The sequence below is a fragment of the Bombus pyrosoma genome, linkage group LG17 (assembly GCF_014825855.1).
Source record: "Bombus pyrosoma isolate SC7728 linkage group LG17, ASM1482585v1, whole genome shotgun sequence".
Lineage (NCBI taxonomy): Eukaryota > Metazoa > Arthropoda > Insecta > Hymenoptera > Apidae > Bombus > Bombus pyrosoma.
This window is the reverse complement of record NC_057786.1, coordinates 2,591,438-2,614,885: the sequence shown is the minus strand read 5'-3', so window position 1 is coordinate 2,614,885 and position 23,448 is coordinate 2,591,438. Positions and strand designations below refer to the sequence as shown.

The window sequence follows — 23,448 nt, the reverse complement described above, 5'->3', positions numbered from 1 at the left end:
ATAGAATGGTTATTAGTAACCAAAAAAAATTCTCTCGATAATGTAATAGTTACCGGTAACCAAAACAAAACTTGTCTCACGGATAATGGTTACCGGTAACCAAAAAGAAAATTATCTTACTGATAATGGTTATCGGTAACCAAAATCACTTAGTCTTATCTGCCATTTCCTACACTGCAATTTCTTGTCACGTTAATTATAACCGTTAGGGTGCCTGATTACTGTTGACGAAAAAGAATTCTGTCACAGATAACGGTTTTTGGTGCTCAAATGAAATTCTGGTTGCGATGGTTATTGATGGCAATATTCTCGTATACGTAATGGTTACCCATAACCAAAAAAAATATTCTGTTGCAAATAACGGTTATTGGTGACCAAAAAAAATTCTGTCACAAATAACGGTTGTTGGTGCTCAAACGAAATTCTGGTTACGATGGTTATTGATGGCCAAGGAAAAATCTTATCATGTATAATGGTTCTCGACGACCAAACAAAAATTCTCGTGCACCTGGTTACGGACAACCAGGAAAAAAATGTTTCTCGTCGATAATGGTTCTCGGTAACCAAACAATATTCTCCTATACGTAATGGTTATCCACAACCAAAAAAAAAACATTGCGTAACGGTTATTGGTAACAAAAAGAATTCTCCCACATAGAATGGTAACCAAAGAAACAAATTCTGTCACACGTAACGGTTACCGGTAACCAAAAAGAAAATTATCTTGCTGATAATGTTTATCGGTAACGAAAATCAGTCAAACTTATCTACAGATTCCTATACTGCAACTTCTGGTCACATCGATAATAACCGTTAAGGTGGCTGATTAAATATGAATGCCAATCTTTTATCCTGTATGATAAATTGTATACGTAATAGGATGTCGATAACGGAACAGATAGAATTCTGCAACGACGAACATCCTCACAATTTCACCATACGATTTGATAGAAGAAGTGACTCGTGGCGACAGAATTCGTACAACTCTGCCCGCGAGAGATTATTAGTCACGTCATAATCGAATTACGTATGCACGGTACAACGATCGATCCTAATGGAATTGCGCTAAACTATACGTCGTGTCTGATTACTATTTCACAATGAAATTATACGCGAAACAATTATCGGCCTCGCGACACCAATCCATCCCTTCTCGCATCACCTACGATGCATCCAGATTATCCAATTTTTATGCATTTTTAAGTATTCCTCGTCTCACCAGCTATTCCACTCGGTGCACAGCAAACGTAATGTGCATAGGTTAGGTTAGGTACGCGTGTGGTCTGCTATCTACGTCATAAATGCATATCGCACACGTATTTGGAAAGTTCCACAAAATAATAGTAATGGTCGGTAATTAGCAATAATCAATACGAAATAACCCGAACAGTTGAAAATTCATGTGGAATTAATACATTGTGCGAAAAGTTTCTTTCGTTTTGTAGGAAACTAATAGACGCACATTTGTTCTTTCGTATTATTTTCTTCCATTACTACGAAATGTACCATAAAATAATATAATAAAATATAAGAAACCGAAAGGAACATTCGGGACAGCCTAATGTAATATTATTATTATTTATTTATTAGCAGCAATTATTCTACATTTTTCAGTTTTACCTGAAACGACAGGTGACCAAGCGCGATATCAATATTTTAGAAATGGCAAGTGTAAGATATTGAAATGCAGGGAATCGACGCAGTCCTCCTCGCCAGTTTCGAATCAAATTGCGTGGACGTTGATTTGCAGCTTCTCTCTGGAAAGCCAGGTCATCGAATCGTAGGGTTTCGTCTCTTGTCTTTCGTCGCGCCGACTGTCTACGCTTGTTCCGATGAATAGCTCGCTAATTTCCATGAATATTTATCGTCAAATGTTCGCGCACGATCGTTCGTCGTTGGCTTAGTTTCCACTCGCTTGTTGCCCCACGTCGATATTCATATTTTGCACCGGGTATTTGCAAAAGCATTTGCAGCGCGTGGCTAAATTCAACGCGCCGCGCCGTTGCTTTACGTCGAAGCAAACGCATGTCAACGTGTGTAAAGTTTAGTGTTGTTGTACTTGTTTGTAGTAAGACTATTGTAGTTCAAAAAATCGCGCCACCACTTTGTGATTGTTTTCCGCCACGTCGAAGCGTCAGTTTCCTGTCGCAAGACGCGTACGTTTCAAAGAATCGAACAGGAAACGTTCTGAGAAAGATTATAATCAACATATATCGTGACTCCTAACGTTGCTTAGATTATCTCTTATAAAATGCTTGGAATAGTGAAATAGTACAGACGTATCTGCGTATAATATGAGTTAAACATTTCTTTACGCTTCTCTTTCGCATACAATGTAAATATACTTTGTTCGATGTATCAAACATGAAAAATAACTCGGTTTTCTTTTCTCTCTCCTCTATCGGTATTTTAAACAGCAAAATATCAATTCTTCCTCGCGATTTCGATACCTTTTGTCTATCAATGATCATCTCTAGCCTTACCGATACATGTCGATTTACCTGTTATAGATAACAAGCGACTTGAAACAAATACGAAACAACGACGCTACGAAAAGAGCGCAAATCGTCCAAACACGCTACTAATTTACTAGACACGCCTCGAAACTCGAATCCTTGCGACTCTGTACAAGCCTTTGCAAAAAGATTCTAACTTTACTGATTCCGCAGACATATCGATTTTTACCGACCATAGGTAACTGTATTTTTCGCTAACTACTCTTATCGTAGTCGCCGGCACTTTGAAACGTGCGCGTGGCTTTAAACTTATAAAAAAAAAAACAAAGAAAAGGGGAAAACAATTGAAAAAGAAGAAAGTAAAAGGAAAAAGAAGAAAAACTACATACGTATATGTAGTATCGTAAGTGCGCGGATTACGTACTTGGTCGAGATGTGGTTGAAAAGCAACAAGGGTGTAGCGAGGTCAAGATGCGTACGCGAATCGCGTGGCCAGCCGCTTCTGGCCGCAGGCGGCGGGGGTGGTGGATAGTCGGCCGAGGAGATGAGTGGAGGGTTGGACGAGGAGGGCTACTTGACGAGGAGCTCATTCATCAGCCGACAGCGTTCGGTGATTCATGTGACACACGCGAACTGTGTGTGTATGCCATACTGTATGGTCTCTCTTGCCATGACACGACGCGACGCTGGTCGATGCCACGAGTACGCGTCTGATTTCGTTAACTTACGAGTTGAACGAGCACGTTAGTGATGGCGGTACATTTGAATAATTAATAAATAAGCATAAAAGTATAAAGAAAACTTAGAACGCAACACTGTCGTAGAAAACGCTCGAAAGAATATCTTGAAAATATTACGCAGAATTAACACTATAAGAGAATTTCCATTCTCGTGTGACAAGAGTTTATGCGATTTATGCGACTACAGTTTCTTTCATTTGTTTCGTGCAAAACAACAGACGACTTCTTATCATTATTTTTGTCAGTCAACAATGCACATTTAGCTATTTTATTAATGAAGATTACGTCGGATATCGTGTCCCCCTTGCTCAATGATTTAAAATATTAATCATGTTAATGGCGGCCAGTCTTGAAAATTTGTCTTCAACAGCCTATACTTTTTTATATGACAGCTATTATTGCGAAAATTTGTCAGAATATGCATATTGGGTTGGCAACTAAGTAATTGCGGATTTTGTCATTGCCGGGACTTATCGACACAAAATCTAAGCAGCGCGATCGCGCTGTTTGGCATCCAAACAGTGTATTATTGACTCGTCTGATATCAACTGAAAATTTCGTTCGACAGTTTCGATATTCAGAAGTTAAGCGTCGTGATACCGCAACGCATAATATGCGGTATCATTAAACATATTTAATATTCATATTTAACATAATTAATATTCGATATCTGAATGGAAAAGCATCGACGTTCGAAATATCGTTAGCGTTTCGCTCGTCGCTGATGCGCGCGAACGTAGCGTCCCAAATCGACGCAACTCGATCGATCCTCGCTGCAATAATTGCACCGCTATTTATCGACGCTTACATATCTCGTCGTGTGTACAGCGTATACACACGAGTCTCGTGCGCTCGTTACACACTCGTCGATACCATGGTCAGGTTACTTACCTCGGCCACGCTAGTTCGTGACACGGCCAGTCGAAAGTTTGGCGCAAGTTTCACGATAGTTTCAACTGCTTGCCGCGCATCTGTCACGAGCTTGACGCGTTCGCCTGGATTTCTTGGTAGGTTCGCTGGTTCGTTTACCTCGCGTCGCTGCGTCCAATGATTTGTGGACTGCGGATGTTTATGCGGATGCATAGTTGTGCGAGGAAAATTGGTTAACGAAATCGCTGCGAATTGCGAAAGCGGACAAAGGAAGGTTTTAATTAGCAGTAGACTGCGGATGTTTACGCGAGTTCTTTCTTTCTTCCAGCGAATGTTGTTGATTTGTTGTCTCGCGTGGCATACGTTGCAACGGGCACGAGACAGTTCGAGGAATTTATTTGCAATTTCTTTATTTTCACGCTTGGAAATAATATTGGAACAGCCGTGCTTCACGCGCGTTTCAGTTGCAAACAATAAAGATTGCTTTGCGAGGCAACGTTAATTGTTCTCGTTTCAATTATCCTGGAATAACAAATGCGTGGAATTGTGTAGGTTAGGTTTCGTGGGGAAATGCGGATTTCTGACACGGTTGATATAGTAGGACGAGAAATTATTTCAGGAAACGTTTGTTCAAGTAAAGAAATTAAATTCTATTCTACTTCTTATTCTAATTCTAAATCATTAAATTCTAAAGAATTCTGTTTTATTTGGCCGTAGAAATAGTTCTCTGTGAGATTGTTTTTTTAATTGGATTAATTATTTCGGAACATGTTCGAGAAGCAAATAACGCGATACGTCGCTCAAATAATGTTTCGATGTTTTAAATGTGTCATCGATATTTGTAATTCGTAGGAAGATAATTTAATACGAATCACGTGAAAAACCGTAATTAATCTTTGGAATTGTTTGGTGTACTGCACATTAGCTACACGTCTGATATTTTTATTGATATTACGCTCAGTAACATAAATCACATTATTATCTTTAACAAAGGAAACAGCTTCGCTTGATACTTGAACAATTCTTCAATTTTTCCTGTCCTTTGTCATATTTTTTTATGCCCGACAGATACACACTCGTCCAACGTGCTTTCTCGTAGCTCGTGTGAATCATCGATGATTCACGCCGATTTTATCGAGAGCAATTTTTTCGAGAAATAAGTTGGCGTTGACACGTGAGGCATTGTCAGCACGAAAGAGAAAAGCAAATGCGACGATCTTAATACGATATTGCATTCACGAAATCAGTGCCTCGTAATCTGACTAAAATAATAATTGCATACACATAATTTACTGCGCGCTATAGCCATCGCGTACCTGTGCAATTAATTCGAAACTCGGCAGATCGTTCGATCGTACATTTCTAACGCAGTAATTTCATCGCGTTTTATCCTACGGGGCTTTCAATGCTTCGAAAAATTACGATTTCTGACCGGAAACTTTTAAAGCAAAGTAAAATAAACAAAAAAGTAAAGAAGCTTCAAAGTGAGGTTAGGAAATCGTCGTGTCGAATTGTAAGGGGTGGCGAAATATTATTGGAACGGCGATTAAGCTGGAAAACGTTTATTGGATCGGGCTGTAAATTAAAAAGCTTAAACCTGTAAGGATTAGAAAGGAGAAAACGCGTGTGGAAGATCGCACGATAAAGTGCGAGTCGCGGACGAAAATACGAAAACGACCGAGCACCTATGTATGTGTTTAGGTATATGAACTGGCTGGTTCGACAGCAAAACATCGATATCAGCGTGGATACGTGGTTTTCTTCCAAGCGATAGACGATTGCGATCGATTCGTTTTAATAATAGAAAATTGCCAAGAGGGGCAAGAAAGTGCGGTATTGCATAATGAATGGCATGAAAAGAGGGTGAATTCAATGCGTTCGTGTGCTGACACCGTGTGATTCGTAGAATTGCACTGCGCCTTCTTGCACAAACGAATAGCACGTTGAGTAATTTAATACGCGATATCGTTCAGATATATTTTGTATCTGCAAATTAACACATTTACACTTGCTCTATGTACACGTGTACGTCTATCGTAGTAGGTAAGGAGCTTAATTGCATTGCACGGAGTTTAAAACACATTTCTAGATTAATATTTTCATTTGTTTGTGGAAGTTTTAAGAAAATGAAATTTTTTCTACAAAATGTATATAATAGGAAATGTCGAGCAGAGGGAATAATACCCTAAATGAGGATATTATTATTGTGAATATAAATACCATATTTATATCTTTTCCATTCAGAATATTATCTCCTCTGCTCGGTATTTCCTATTATATACATTTATATATATATATATAATGTATATAATTATAATAAATAGTAAATAATAATAAATAATATACATTACATATACACAAGGAGTTATTAGTCGAGTCTTCTACGTTCATGAAATTTTATTTAAATTTATACACGTGTAGGATATGCATATAGAATCGTCAGACGAATGGGATTGCAAACGAAGAAATTGTCATGGAAAATATAAAAAACACGTATATGTAAATCTTCTCGAAAATAATGCCACTACGTGTGGCTAATTGGAACAGAGTTAGAAAAATAGTAATTTTAATGTTACTACACTTGTGTACATAATACGTACACTCGTATACTTCGAAGAATTATTTTATGCGCGTTATGATGCATATCTATAATATGATACATTCGTGTTTAACGATCTTGATAAGCATAAACGTTTTATATTATATTACATTCTTTGGAAATTACAAGATATACTCTGCAAACAATTTGTTTTACCAACAACTTGTTCGAGTAATGTTTTACCGCACAAATACGTTTTAAAAAGAAGGAGAAAAATACGGTACATAGCAAGCGACTCCATTTCTCCTCGGCGTCATAGTCAGTCTATTATCTCTTTGCTCGATCTCCACATTTCTCTCTTACTCCAGGCTTTTGTCCGGCACAATAGGGGGCGAATAAAAAATAGGAAAAATTATCAGCAATTCACAATACCCTTGGAACACTTGTCCCTTGAACAGCAGGGACACGAAATGTAAAGATATTCGTTTTCAGCCCTTAGAAATTCAGTGGAAATCACAAATTTAAACAGAATTCTGTCCCAATGACCATCGTATACCATTATACGTATATGCACATAAATTGTTTATATTTTGATACATATAGTAATATATTATGCTGTATGAAACATTATATATATTTAATTTATAAATATGCGTGTAATTAAATATATAAATTGAAATTCAGTATTATATAGTTAATATTATAAATAAAATAAAATATAATACATTGTGTAATATAACATAAATATATATAACAACAGTATAAATATATAATGCAAATGAAAAATAAAACAAAAATAATAGTAATATATAATATCATACTATTTTATTATATTATATTATTTATTATATTTTACATATTATCTGTATAATATAATATTGTATCATCATATATACATCTTATGCCATTATACGTATATGTGTATAAATTATTTATATTGTGATACATATAGTAACATATTATGCCATATGCAACATTATATATTTAATATATAAATATGTATGTAATTAAATATATAAATTGAAATTCGGTATTATATAATTAATATTATAAATTAAATAAGATATAATACATTGTGTAATGTAATATAAATATATATAACAACAGTATAAATATATAATACAAATGAAAAATAAAACAAAAATAATAGTAATATATAATATCATACTATTTTATTATACTTTACATATTATCTGTATAATATAATATTGTATCATCATATATACATCCTATGCCATTATACGTATATGTGTATAAATTATTTATATTGTGATACATATAGTAACATATTATGCCATATGCAACATTATATATTTAATATANTAAATATGTATGTAATTAAATATATAAATTGAAATTCGGTATTATATAATTAATATTATAAATTAAATAAGATATAATACATTGTGTAATGTAATATAAATATATATAACAACAGTATAAATATATAATGCAAATAAAAAATAAAATAAAAATAATAGTAATATATAATACCATATATATATATTATTTGTATAATATAATATTGTGATATATACAGTAATATATTATGCTATATGTAACATTATATATTTAATGTATAAATATACGTATAATTAAATATAAAAATTGCAATTAAATTAAATATAGTAGTACGTTGTATAATATAATATAATTATATATATATAATTATATATATATAATAACAGTATAAATATATAATGTAAACGTAAAATGAAACAAAAATACTAGTAATATATAATATTATATACATTATTTGTATAACATAATATTGCATTATTATTAACATGTTATATCACAATGCACGTAGCAGCCAGGAAAAAAGTAAACGACTAATCTAAAGTGGAATACGTGAAAGTGGGGTAACTTCATTTTTCAAAAAAATTCAATTCCACCCTGTTTTTGGGCTTTTATCGAAAAGGAAATTACAGTTTGCTATGAAATTAGCATCGAAATTTTTATTACACCTGGGAATCTTCCTACAAGATCCACTTTTACAACGACCTTTTAACACGTGTTATTAACTTTTACACAATTTGTTTAACACGTCTTGGTTAAAATTACGCGACTCTTTTTTTACCACGTTTTATTCATATTTGCACGGTTTTACTTACCTTGAAACGATATTTTTCGCACGTTTCGTTTATTTTTATCCTCAAACCGAAGAAACCGACAGACCTTCCAAGAACCGCTTCATCATGAGACAAATTCCACTTTGTTATCGCTGTTACAAACAACCGACTGTTGTAGAGTCGCGGTAAGAGCATAAAGCATCTGAAGGATGCTGTTCGTTTGTTTAACGATCGTCAGATCGTACAACTGAGATCTTGAGCGAACAAAGAATCACTTGATTCGATGCAAAGAGAATCGAGATTATATCGTTTTACATTTCTTCATTCTGTTTCAAGAAACAACGCAAGGTGTTGTTCGTTCGTCCAATAAGCCGCAGATTGAACATTCACCAACAGTCAGAACTTGATCGAGTAAAGAGAATTTAATTTGGCTCGAGGAGAATTGAAATTATATCGTTTTAAATTTCCCCGATTTGTACAAGAACACAACGAAACACGTCGTCGTAACTGATACGAAACGATCGGACGGCACATATTTCGTGCGACGAAAATCATTTTTTTCCTACTAATGGACAAACGTATTCGTTGCAATAGCAATGGACATCGACGACGAGTAAAACGCGGATTTTTCAAAAAATGATATTTTCCTACACGTGTTATCTTTTCTCTCGTGCGTTTATCGAATGAAACGCAAGTTTTATGCTTTTTCGCAAATCAATTGTTTCAATAGTGTGAAAGCAGTGTCGGATGTATGCGCGTGAAGTTGGTCAGCGTAAACTTGTCGGCTGATCGGAATGCGAAATTATTTGTTTATTGTAAAAGCGGAGCAATTCCATTTATCCTATTGATTTTTTCAATGGCGTGGAAGGTTGTCCATTTGTTCTACGGAACTTACGCGTGTCATCCAGAGGTCAACGATTGTACAAATTGTGTTATTAACGCTTTATCGACCGATAGCCTATTAATCGGCTGTTTGTCGCCGATGCTTACCGACCGATAGCCTATTAATCGGCTGTTTGTCGCCGACAATTTTTCTCATTTTTTGAGCGGTAATTTGTCATTTAGTACTAAGGTACCTTGCTCAGTTGCGTCAATTGCGTTGCTTTGTAGGCTCCCACAGTTTTATACCAATTTGAAAAACTTACCGTTCGCGATGAACGAAAAGAATGGTATTGGAAAGTCTAAACCGAAACAGAGGCGGCGCTAGGGAGAATCTGCGCCGGAGTTGCCGATCGGACGTGCGTATGGTGTTGAATCGTTAGCGGTCGGTAAATTGTTAATATTTTCATTGGTATTTTTACGAAATATTTGCATTGCTGTCGAAGGTATCGTTTCTCAAGAGCGAAAATTCTACTTTTATGGTTAGTAATTATTAATCAATTGCTTCGAGCAGCGAAAGTGAATTTGTTTATCGACGGATGACTTCCGGCTAACGTCAGTGATGTAAGTTATTAATAGATAGACAGATAATGATTCTGTATTTCGAATTAGTTCTGAGATTGGCGCTATTTTATAAATAAGCGGATAAAAGTAGATAAAAGAAGAGTCTCAGAATTGGAAGACGATAACGATTTTTAGATAAAGAAAACGGACGTTTATATAAAGCGAAATTCGTCATTATCCGACGAGTATTTTAAAGTGACACTAAGTTGAGCTCTACGATACGAAATAACAATGAGCAGAATATCTGAAAAATAAGGAAATTGTCGTTTACGATTTTCGTAATTGATCGAATCGTGAACACGATACAACCCCATTCAGTGCTTGCAAAAATGCTTTTTGCTTCCTTGTTGTATTACAAAAATTGTCTGATAAATTTCAAAAGTCTATAAAACACAAGTCTACAAAACTTCTAACGTTTGTTAAAAGACACGTGGCAAGTTGCAGAAAACAAGAGAACTATTAGGTTGGCAACTAAGTGATTGCGGATTTTATCAATACCACCTAATGACAAAATCCGCAATCACTTAGTTGCCAACCCAATAAATACAATTACTTGCCTTTTCTCAGTTTTAACATTAACATTACCAAATGGCCGATTTCAATGTTTAATGTAAAATTGTACATTTACTGTTATTTCTTTTATTCGTCTAATTTTATGTTACTTCTTATGTTATCCGATTAATCAATTTCTGCATATTTATTAATATATGAGATTACTGTTTATCGCGTCATATTGATAAAGCAAAGCAATAATTCATTCGGCGTCCACGCTTTGGTATAGCAAACGATAGAAAATTATTTCCATTCTAAGTAAATAGAAGCACAGAAAATTCATTATATTGTTCCTCTTCTATACAATTCCATTATTATTCGTTATATTCTTCCTCTTGTTATCGCCAGGAAATAGGAATTTTAAAATAAAATTATAAAACCAGCCATGGAAGCTAAAAAAAAAAGAAAAAAAATAAGAAACACAAAGAATCGAATAGAACCACGTAAAATTGCCTTTCCACCGTACGTGCTCCTCTGTACGCGGCTAATTTACCTACAACGACGACAACCTTACCGCTCGTTTATCGATTCTTCGACAGATGAATCATTTCTGTTGCACCGCGTCTGCTGCCCCCGGTTCCTATTTATTCCTCCACCGACGACCCGTCGTGGGCGGTTGGTAGGTGGAAAAAAGAAATGATCCGCAGTCTGTCGCCGGCTCACCGACCACCATCGTCGTGTATGGTAGTAGCTTGGCTCGCCAGGCGGACACGTACAGCGAAACTGAAACACCACCTGTAGTTATAGCGCCGTGAAGCTATAGTTAGCGAGCTCGCCCCCGAACCGAAGAGGGAAGCTTTCCATAAATAAAAATAACCACCTTGCCGCCTGGCGTGTAGCAAACGGGCTTGTTCCTCCACAATTGTGCTTCGTTTTCTATGGTTTTCGCCGTTTGCACAGTCGGCTGTTGTGACTGACCCACGCGGACCTTGAGAGGCTACCGCCACGTCTAGAGAACCTGGTTCAGTGTTTCGCAGCGTGTTCCAGCGTCGTTTCTTGAATTCTCTGCAACAAGAAAAGCGTTTAGGAAAAGGTGTGTTGTGCGTTGGACTTGGGACAGTGTGAGATCGAACTCGACGAGTTCGCAGGTGGAATTGTTCTGTTGGAAATTTAGACAATTGAGTGTAAGATTGATATTCTGTTGTTTTGTTGTTTTTGTTTGTTTTTTGGGGGGTTGGCTTAAGCAGAAAGAGAGAGCAAAGGTGTCGTGTTGAATTTCTTATTGGAAGGTGATTTCTCTACTTTGCCGGTTTAGTTTTCACGGGTTTTATTAGCCCTCGGTTGCCACGCTCGCTTCGCCGGGTCAATCTGACCCACTGTTCGATTTCCAAGCAACTGCTGTTGAAAGGGTAGCGGCGATATCGGATCAAAGGAAATTTGAGAATACGGTTCCAATACCCTGGAATATGTTTTCACAAGAAAGGAAAGTCTAAAGAAGGAAGTGACGTTGTTTCCGAGAAGGAAAGGGAAATATTTGAAACTGTAGGTTTCGAGGAAAATTATTTTTATGGGAAATTGTTGCAACTCTCTTCTGTTTCGACATTTCTCGCTGGAATTTTCAAATTTAATGCTTTTTAAATGTGCAACTTTTGGGAGGGGGGGGGGGAATAGCTTCTTAGTGCGCGTTCCTAAAAAAATGTTTATTTGACATGTCGAGGAAGGGCAGTTTTTGAATAAGAAGTGTGCAATTATATGAAAAAAAAACAATTCTTACAATTCTTAGATTTAAATTTTTTAAACTGTAATAATGATTTCTATCAGTAAAATTTGCACAAAAGTAAAATGCACATTTGTGACACTTGGGTCATAATGACCCATCACTAACTTCACAGAGTTGCCAGACGCAAACTGACAGGATTCCTAGCAGTGTAATCATCAGATATTATAAAACAATAATAATAATAATAATAATAATTCAAATTAACAGTAGATTGTGCAATAGTGTCATTGCAAGCGTCACATCTTGAAGATGTTTCTTCCCAAAACAAAGCTATGGGTCACTGTGATCCATAAAGGCAACCTTCAATAAAAGGCAACTTGCAATAAAATAATACAAAAAAGATATTAATTCAAATTAACAGTAGATTGTGCAATAATGTCATTGCAAGCGTCACATCTTGAAGATGTTTCTTCCCAAAACAAAGCTATGGGTCACTGTGATCCATAAAGGCAACCGAGAGTTAAGAAAGCGAATCGGTACAATCTTGTAGAATACAATGATTCGACGAGACTTGGCTAATTATTATTTTCTGCACTGCACATCGTAATATTTTATTTTTTCCAATCTCTTCAATGTCTCATTAAATTATGTTACTTTTTTTTGTTTAATTCCTTGGCTAGTTATTCATTTCACGCACAAGTTTCCATTAGAAGTTTTATTTTCCAGTGATCCGTAATTTTTGTCGACATGTTGAGTTTTTAAAATTCATCAGCTTCTTATCTCCAGATGTACGTATGTTTCGTAAATTCTGTTTCTCACATTTTACGATATTTTTACGAGTGTCACGTGTTTAGAACAAAAAAAGAAAAAAAAATAAGAAGTATAGCCAAACATAAAATTGTATCTAGTGTAACACGAAGAATGAATAGATCTGTTCAAGTGCTATTGGTTTGCAGAATTATGGAAGAAACGAAGAGATCAAGCGTTCGCATAATGCGCGGAAAAGTAGCAAAGAACTGCAAATGGTAAGCCAAGAAATGGAATATCGATTGAACGTCGGTAGTTTTTAGCTATAACTGTAACTATGTATTACGTCCGAGTAAATGATACCATTTTAGACTTTTCCGTTTTACGTGTGCATACATCACGAAAGTAAATTCCACTGCGAACTGCTCGCTGTTCGTCGTTTCATGTCCCGCATTTTGTTTATCGCGTTTCATCACAATACGAAGTATTAGCTTGTGCCAAAAATCTCTTTCGTTTTATCAGCAAGTATTGGGTTGGCAAGTAAGTGATTGTGGATTTTGTCATTAGGTGGTACGACAAAATCCGCAATCACTTAGTTGCCAACGTAGATGCACGATATTTTTCCTTTTATATTTTTTTTATCGAATTATGTACCGTCCATTTTGTTCTATCACTACAAAATAATATAATGTACAACATAATATAATTGTTGTTATTTCTATATTCAGAGGTAGGATCACAATAGCTATTATTATATTCTATGGATAAATCTATCACACCGTTCTGAGCCAAAATAACCTTTATTGCACATTCTTACATGCACTAGGGAGAAAAACAAAAGAACATCTTAAACCTATTGATTAAATCTATCGATTGCATCTAGAACTATCTTCTAGTTATTTTTCCTTGTAACTAACACATCTGCATATAGATGGCGAACACGAACTCACGTTGTCATTTTCAACAATAATATAATCAGAATTGCAAATAATACTAAAATCAATACTAAAATTCAATAAAATAATAATAAAAGAAAAAATATTGCGCATCTATTATTTCCTTATAAAATGTCAGAAACTTTTGGGATAATTCATTAGGTTGGCAACTAAGTGATTTTGTCATTAGGTGGTACGACAAAATCCGCAATCACTGAGTTGCCAACCCAATAAAAATCGCGTACAGTTTTCGCGATGCTAAAAGTATAACAATTATCTGATGTTATTATGTGCGGATTGTTTCTTTGCAAAATTGAATGTAAAACAGATAGACGTTAATTATTAGAACATCGCGTTAATTATTTCCAGTGAAGGGGAAGTGCTTTTTCAGGAAAGAGGAAAACATTCCACGCTATTGATTTCCTTCCTCGTGAATATATTCTATATATTGAGAAATTTATTTTTCAGTGTGCAAATCGTTCTATTTTCGTAGCAATTTCCTTGTTCACTTGTTCGATTCGTGTTTTCTCCCGAGCCACGATCTTCCAAATCGTACCTTCAATTTTCGGCTTGTTTTTTCAACGAAAGTTACTCTGCACTGTATTATCCCGCCTCTTCTACGTGTCGCCGGATTTATTTGTCCAACTGGAATCGCTCTCCCGTGCCATTTTCTTCCACATTTTGTACTCCGTGGCTGCTATAACCATGCAATAAATCGCGCAGACGAAGGAAACTATGAGAAAGGCAGAGACAAATATCGTATATCATCAGGCAATCGCGTCACAAACAACGTAATTTACTTTATAGTAACTGCAATATGGATGTTTAAAGTGCAATACATGTATATGTTACGTGAAATAAGTAAGATACAATACATATACAATGCAAAATGCAGATACATATTTTTACTAATGCAATTTTTTTCTCTTTTAGTAGTTTGAATTGTCTTATGGGATTTACATAGTTTACACGTGAAAATTGCATATATTGCCAATTGTACATTGTTACGAGATTTTCTTTAATATTTTATACATCGTACTATGTAGCTTGCCATAATCATATAATAAATCGTGGAGACAGAAGAAATCATCAGAAACAACATAATTGATTCTGTGATAATTGAACTGTGGATGTTTATACGATGATACATATTTTTGCAAATACAATTTCTTTTTTCCTTTTATTAATGTCTCGTGAGATTTACGTAGTGTACATATGCAAATAGCAAATACATTACGAATTGTACATTGTTATGAGAGAATTGTGCGAAAATGTTAATATTCCAGCCGCTGGATTACGCGATATATTAAAGAGAAATATTTATTTAAAGAAATAGGAATTGCATAATGCAGTCTATGTGTATAGTTTTGATAATTATGGTTGGCCCGGAGTGAATACGATTGAAGAAATAAAAGCAATATTGCATTAATTGCCCTCAAATATTGCAATTATATTGCACAATTTTTATGCAAATGAATAATTTCTTAAATTTGTACAAATACTTATTTTCATAAATTTGTATTATCTATATATTTACTATAGTAAATGAAATTGAAACTGATTCACATCATCTATTAAATATTATAATTAGACTGCAAAATAATTATGCAAATAAATAATCTCTTAAATTTGTATAATAATTGCATTACATATTTACCTACTACAATAAACAAAATCTCAAATGATCCACTTCATCTATTAAATATCATAATTAGACTGCAAAATAATTATGCAAATAAATAGTCTCTTAAATTTGTATAATAGTTGCATTACATATCTAGCTATTACAATAAACAAAATCTCAAATGATTCACTTCATCTATTAAATATCCTAATTAACCTATATCGTAATTACAAATTGTGATACAAATATCAGATAATCTCTTAAATTCATTTAACAACTGTATTACCTATCTACCTACTACAGTACATTACTGCGCATTACCATCTCATTACCAAACTGTTACTTTGCTTTCGCGAAGCTCGACGAACAACCTCGTTGTCAAGGGCCAAAACGTCGTAATTTCTCGTCCATCGTAGTCAACGTCGAAACATTGCCCTCGTTATCGCGAACGCTTTTGCTTGAACCTAACCTGATTCTCGCCAGCCAAAGCAATTAAAACGTCAGACACTCTAGCGATCTCGTGTCAAAGGCCACCGCCTCCAACTAACGCGTCTTCGATGACAAAGATACTGCAAGGACGCGTTCTACGTTGGTCGTATCGTACGTATCCATATTTCATATCATTGTACATGGCAACGTACACGCAGTGACATCTTCAAACCGACGTGATTATTATCTCTTTGTCTACGTAGCTGTCTGATCGATAGCATTGTGCAGCAGCCTTTTTGCTTCGAGCTTCAATTCGGCCTGGTTTCACGAGCCGAGCGGCCTCGCTCGTTTCCGCAAAACAAAGGCTCAGCACCAGCCTCCGCGAGATCCTCCACTCGTTTTCGATACAAATTGTCTCGAGCTTTCTTTCTCAATCTTCGATCCACCTTTCCAAGTTTTACCGATGGAAATTGCTATTATTTGTATTATATCGTTGAATTTTTCTCATCCGAAGAGATTTTCTCATTGTTTCCCGGGAAAATTCCTTTTTAGGTTATTGATCGAGTTTTTTTTTTCATTTTTCCCGAACTTTGGTTTGCTGGATGATAACGTGCATCGTGAAGCTTCTTGGGCTATTTGAGTGGAGAAGTTTTTAACTGGCAAGGGGAAGGTTTGGCAACTGGAGAATTGAGAAAAGTTTGAAACTTGGCAAATGTAGCTCATGAGATGCTAAGAAGGAAACAATTTTCTCTGAACAGTGGAACGGTCCTAGGGGTGAAAACTCCACACCGAAGAAATCTTTTCTCTGACTTTTCGTGTTATCATAAATATTTTAGAAAGTATGTGGAATAGGAGGGAAAAGTTGAATTAAAAGTTGTAATCCCTTTTACGTAAATTTCTATTTATATTAAATAAATAGCTATTAATACATTCCTATTTTTATATTTCTATTAATAAATTTTTATTAATAAATTTCTATTTCTACGTATCTTTCTAAAGCTGCTTTTTCCTTTCACACGCATACACAGCTCTTTGTAGATACATAAACGTTACGTATAATATTATATAATAAATAATAATATATACTACGTGTAATAAATGTAACAAGATTTTCAATTAAACACGTTCGAACGTTGTTTTTTATAAACTTCATCTTTAATCTCGGACGAACAAATTTTATTCTTCGTTTTTTCTTACTTTCACGCAAAAAACGTTATACTTATTTTACAAGAACACTTACATTACACACACACATCTATCGTTCTTGAGAAAAATATCCAGCTAATAACGAACACCCTGTATATGAAAATCGAAGGAAAAATACTTAGCAGCTAGTCAGGTGTGCCACTAAAACCTCGCACTTGAACCACTTGTAACCGTGTTGCAACTATCACAAAGCAGCAAGAAGTTGAGCGAAAGTTTGAAACTTTCTGACGAAGAACCTCTTATCCTACATTTTCTGTACAAATCTCACGACTTCCATCAATCATTCTAAATATGCTGCGCGACCTCGATTACCAATAGCAATAAAACTGTCCACTTGTAACACTTCGAAACGAGCCCCTGTCGACCACCATAAATCTCCTCGAACAGCGTCAAATGTCTACCGATAGGCTAGGACAGGATATTCCAATAAAATATCGTCGATTTGGCTCGTTGAATATCTTTTATTAGCCGATAAATTCCACCGATTTATTACGAGCACATTGTCGTGTTTAGTTTATCGTATCGAAGGTTCGTGATTGACAATTGTCTGCAGATCGGGTTATTCCGGTTTATTTTCTATTTATCTTGCAACGATAATGGTGTTTAATGGTGTTTCATGGTCAATTATGGTTTGAAGCGCACAATATGAATTAACACTTTACCGACCGATAGTCGATTAATTGGTTTTTTGTCACCAACGCTTACCGACCAATAGCCTATTAATCGGCTGTTTGTCGCCGACAATTTTTCTCATTTTTTGAGCGGTAATTTGTCATTTAGTACTAAGGTACCTTGCTCAGTTGCGTCAATTGCGTTGCTTTGTAAGCTCGCACAGTTTTATACCAATTTGAAAAACTTACCGTTCGCGATAAACGAAAAGAATGGTATTGGAGAGTCTAAACCGAAACAGAGGCGGCGCTATGGAGAATCTGGGCCTGAATTGCCGGTCGGACGTGCGTATGCTGTTGAGCCACTAGCGGTCAGTAAAGTGTTAATATGTAACCGACGCTCAATTTACGCGAATCTGTTTCTTACGTGGTAAATTGCATTTTACGAGGCAGTTTTCGTGCACAGCCAGAAAATATATTTTTCTTTTATTTAAAAGTGGAAACGTCCAACAAATCTTAAAATTTCAACAAGATTCAATGAAATGTGGTAAAGCTTGTACGTACTAGCTTCTATTTTTATGCTAATTTATTTTCTCTTTTTATACTAACAAACTTCATTTTCGCGGTTCATATAAATCGGGTGTGAAATTGCATAAATTAAATTAGTTTGTTTTTGAAACATCATTATTCTTTTCTATTAAAAGCTACTTGAAATTCTTCTAAAGTTTACACGTACTAGCTTCTATTTTTATACTAATTTATCTTCTCTTTTTATACTGACAAACTTCATTTTCGCGATTCACATAAATCAGATGTGTAATTAAGCGATGGAAGCTAATGTAATGTGCCGCAATTACGTTGTTAATTACGTCGTAATCGTCGATAATTGACGATTGCTGGCAGAAAACGCTGTCCAGTGACGAGAAACAAGTTTTTCAACAGCGAAAGAAAACTTGTGCATCGATCTAGGCCAAATTCATGAAAGAGGAAAGTGCATCTGTAGATGTGAAGCATGTTAGTGCCACCTTTCGACTCAGTTGTAAAGAACACTCATTAGTTCCATTCGTTTTGGACAGATGGCATAAACAAAAACCAAGAAACAATTGATTAATGTTTATTGGCTCTTCGATTTGATTTCTACAGAGGTCACGTTACGATACACATCTTCTAACGTTATTAATAACCGGACTATGGATTTTTAGTTTTCGTACTTTTCATATTACATAGGTTTCGCGTATTTTACATAAACCATGTAAATAAACATGTTACATATTTATTTCTAATTTCAGCAAATTTCTTAATCTATTAGCAGCAATGCATGATTCCTGATATTTTCGTATAATAATCATCGTACAATCAGTTTATCAGTTCGTACGAAGTACAAACGGGACAATTTGAATTCCTTTAATACCTTTAAGGGACGTACACAACAGCGGTCAACCGCATAAAAGTGGATTTCATAGAGATTTATGTCACGCGATCAACAAATAGGAGAAAAATTTCGTCGTTTTCGATGAAGAAATCTTGGTTACCACTCGACAGTGGAAATTTCAAGAGTTCTGCAGGATAGACACATCCATAGAATTTTGTTTAATTTAAAGTAATTGAAATATGTACACCTCAGTTAGGTTTCATGACGCCGAACGATCTCGTCCTTCGGTATGTAAATTAATTCTTCCACGTGAACGAGATCGATTTGCGATTTAAACGACCTTGGAAAACCTGTTATTTATCGTAACGCAAATTCTCATAATTAGACTGCGGATTTTTATTTTTATTTTTATTAACGTAAATGCAGAGGTGGAACCTACACGAACATTCATCTCACCCGTTAGACGTCGTAACGACTGCTTCACTTTAAACGAGTTTCTTATACTTTCGCATGTTACGTGCACTTTGTGCGTTCTTGCAGTTTTTGAATCTTCTTCAAATGCATAAAAATTCGCAGTCTAACGATAACTATAAGGTTGGCAACTAAGTGATTGCGGATTTTGTCATTACCACCAATGTCAAAATCCGCAATCACTTAGTTGCCAGCCCAATATTTTATTTCAATTCTTGGCTTTTGAAATTAGTTAAGAAAAAATATATATATATTTTTTTATTATCAACTATTTGCAAAATCTAAAGCGTATGTTTCTCTTGTAATTTGTTTAGGTTATGCTCGTTGACCTTGACGCGGCTGGTGATTTTACGGCCATTAGGCTCTGATTTAACGTCGATTAGCATCGCGGTGAAGATGCAGAGCTCGAAGAGGACGTTACGCTCCAACGAGATGGCCATCCCAACCGGTGGCATGCTGGACACCGAGCTAGAGCTGCAATTCGCGCTTCAGTATCCGCATTTCCTCAAGAGGGACGGCAACAAGCTGCTGATACAACTGCAGAGGAGAAAACGCTATAAAAATCGCACGATGCTCGGGTACAAGACGCTAGCCGAGGGAGTTATCAATATGGCTCAGGTAAAAAGCAATTTTCGATCTACAACTGCATTCGATAAGCACGTTCTATTCGATAAATACACGAGCATACGATAAATACAAAATGCAGAAGAATATTCTTCTCGAAAATCCTCGTTTTATGCGTCATCACTACGACGACTTTCTTATCAGCGAGAAGAAAATTACATTCGTCGTTTGAAATTTCCTCTGTCTGATCGTCTTGTGTCGGTTGCGACGACATACGTTTCGCTTTTTCTCTCGCTGATTCTTTGTAACGAGCCATACAAGTTCTCGTGTGTCTTTGAAATCGAGACTGGTATCATTTACGTTCAAACGACGTTCCAGCTTATCTGTTGGTACTATTCCTACGTCGACCAAACTCGCACAAAATAAATGCTGTCTTTCCTTGTTATTTATTTTTCTACGAGATCAGAGACATCTACGGCTGTTTTAACACGCGAGTGGAAGAAATTGTAAAGGAAGTTGCAGATATACTGCAAATCGATTAACGCTAGAACTATCGATAGTTAAGACGAAGCTATTTCTACCAAAACCAGTGAAAATGACTGGTTTTAAAAAAATATGTAATAATAGAATATTTTTATATTCATTGATTTATTATTTTCTTACAGAAGCAATTCCATGTGACATAGCACATTTTTGCTGTTATTAATCTATCTGCGACCATGATCGACCTAAACGAGGGTTGCCACATTTATAAAATTGTAGAACCAGTCATTTTGACTGGTGTGGTATTTCTAGTGTTGGCAACTAGCGATCTAGCGATCGATCCGGAATTTTCCTAATAACTGATATCATATTCAATGGTACGCAGTAAAAATTTGAAAAACGTGTGGCAAGTTGTAGAAAACAAGGAAACTGGTTAATTGGGGTTCCATAAACGAATTGCAGGACTCTTGTACACTTTGACAAGTACCAGCCATTTTGACTGCTGTTGGTATAAGTAGCCTTGATACAATATTATTTTCAGTTTGAATACATAAAAAACAAAATAAAATTCATTATATTATTCTTTTAGTTATCGTTGCGAAAGTAATTACATCATTGCAGAAAAAAATATAACATGAAGTAGGAATCTTAAAATAAAGTACATACTATTAAATTTAAAACGAAGAATTTGTGGAAATTTCACTGTGCACAATCTGGCAGGTGATTGTTCTATTCCATAATCCACGTAACAGATTCAATTAGTCAATAAACCAATAAATGCAAATCAATAAATAATGGATTAATCCTCGAAAACCAAAATTATAATAATTATATATATAGTAAATAGCTATCGTATTAAAATTTATCAAAATCATTGTATATATATATGTAGTGCTAGAGTACAACTGATATATTTATTACTGCGAAAGTTCAGCTTAATTTGAAATTTAGCTATACATCATCCCTGTTATTATAGCGGCGTTCGAATCTCCAGAGATTAGATTACAAATGCATTAGGCTAAATCGGGACACCTTGTGCCATGATGCAGCTACGAATATGCGAATTAAGGTTGTGAGTGAAAGGAGAATTACAGCTAATTTAATATCCCTGTCTAATATATTACCAGGAATTTATTTAAAAAAGCATCAGAGTATATCGAGTTTTCTAGCCGTCAACTCTCATTAATTTTATTATTTAAATTGTTATTAATGATTATCGTTCGATTTTAGTGTAAAATCTAATTTTAGTGCTAATTTTATTTAATATCTTAAATAAATTTAATTAAATTCCATATATTAAATAAATAATTTGATTTAATACAAATGAAAAATCTAATTTTACTGCTAATTTTCTCTTAGTCAGGTAAATTCTCACGTAACAATTTTATTCATTCAATTTCTTTCTTTACGTGATTATTAACATAACCTGCAATAACATAACTGTTCTCGCACACGATCGTTTCTTCGCGTATTTTAGTTCTACTCGTCAGCTTCAGAATTAAAAGGAAAATCCACACTCCAACTAACTACTCGGTGTCGACGTCTTCGGCATCCTAACCTCTCTTCGGCGTGTCATTCTGTAAATTCAGATTCGTCCACCTGAAACAAAAGCAGCCGGCTGCCATGTGACTAGGCCGGAAAAAAACAACTCGTTTCTCATCAAACTGTTACACCTGCGTGCGTGCACAGGTTCTCCAGAAGCAGATGGACCTGGAGCTGGAGCTAGTGTCTGACAAGGCGGAGAAGTACGGCGGCCATTCGGTTGTGTTAGCCCGCGTGAGCGTGGTCGCGCTCAGCTCCCAGCCAGTCGACCAGGACAAAAGATTGATGAACGACCCGAGCGAGAGGCTCTGCCCCGAGTATAGCGACGAGGAGGAGGAGTTCAGCTCAGAGGGCGAAGCGGAAGGCAGCGACAGCGAGCCAACTCTTGAGATGGGACACAGACGAAAGAGCCGGGCGAAGATTCCACCCAACGCCAGGGTACGTGAATTGAATTACATACGTAATTTTTTTTTTGTTTGTGTATGATGAATGTACCATTAATATGTATGTTATCTACCACGTGAATTTTATTGGGTTGAACGGAAAGTTCCGCTTGTACGGCCAAACTGGAGGATGTGTTCTTTACTTTACGTGTGTTGTTTTCGATGGATCTGTGCACCAATTCCTTTCAATGTTGCACCAGTTTTTGTCCGACCAATGTGGTCTTGCGTTGTTTTGGTGAACCATTTGTGAACTTGTGCCAGGCCAACAGGTAACAAGTACTTTCAAAGATGATTGTTTCATTCTCTACACTTAACTGTTGATTAATCAACAATCCCAGCATACAAGTAAATTAAATTAAGGTTAATATACATTGTTTAAACACAGATTCATCTTGCTACGAAAACAGAAACGAACTTTCTGATCAACCCAATAAATGTTTTCTCTCTGAAGCCGCAGTAAATTGTAATATGCCTACTAAGTCATAGTATTTCATTTTTCAATGAATAATTTTTAAAAATCTAATTAGTTTTGCTTTGCTATGCGTCGACCGAGTATCCAGCGATTCTTCTACGATTTTGATTATAGTAACAAAAGTGCATACAATTTTCTGATTTACTATGTGCCAAACATAATTCATCCATGGATTTATAAATATCCTCAATGAGTACATATTTATTTCTAAGAATTAAAA

General features: G+C 35.5%; 1 protein-coding gene and 1 long non-coding RNA gene across 8 annotated transcripts in view; one reads left to right on the top strand and one right to left on the bottom strand.

Moving 5' to 3' along the window:
* The window catches only part of LOC122576905 (phosphofurin acidic cluster sorting protein 2), a 156,660-nt gene that overhangs the window by 109,026 nt on the left and 24,186 nt on the right, over window positions 1–23,448 (top strand). For 4 of the 6 annotated variants that reach the window (XM_043747809.1, XM_043747811.1, XM_043747808.1 and 1 more), the window contains exons 2-4: window positions 13,289–13,357; window positions 20,039–20,342; window positions 22,461–22,751. In XM_043747809.1, the coding sequence (XP_043603744.1) occupies window positions 13,289–13,357; window positions 20,039–20,342; window positions 22,461–22,751 (664 nt within the window). The remainder of the gene's footprint in view (window positions 1–13,288; window positions 13,358–20,038; window positions 20,343–22,460; window positions 22,752–23,448) is intronic. The other 2 variants (XM_043747810.1, XM_043747812.1) reach the window with 1 other exon arrangement.
* LOC122576910 lies at window positions 8,322–16,352 on the bottom strand. Of its 2 annotated transcripts, none has more exons than XR_006319954.1 (5): window positions 15,960–16,352; window positions 14,571–14,747; window positions 11,493–11,677; window positions 11,187–11,395; window positions 8,322–11,064 (listed from the first exon to the last, which is right to left on the bottom strand). It is a non-coding gene; the product is annotated as an uncharacterized LOC122576910 (long non-coding RNA). The 2 variants fall into 2 exon arrangements; XR_006319955.1 differs by having other exon boundaries at window positions 15,971–16,352.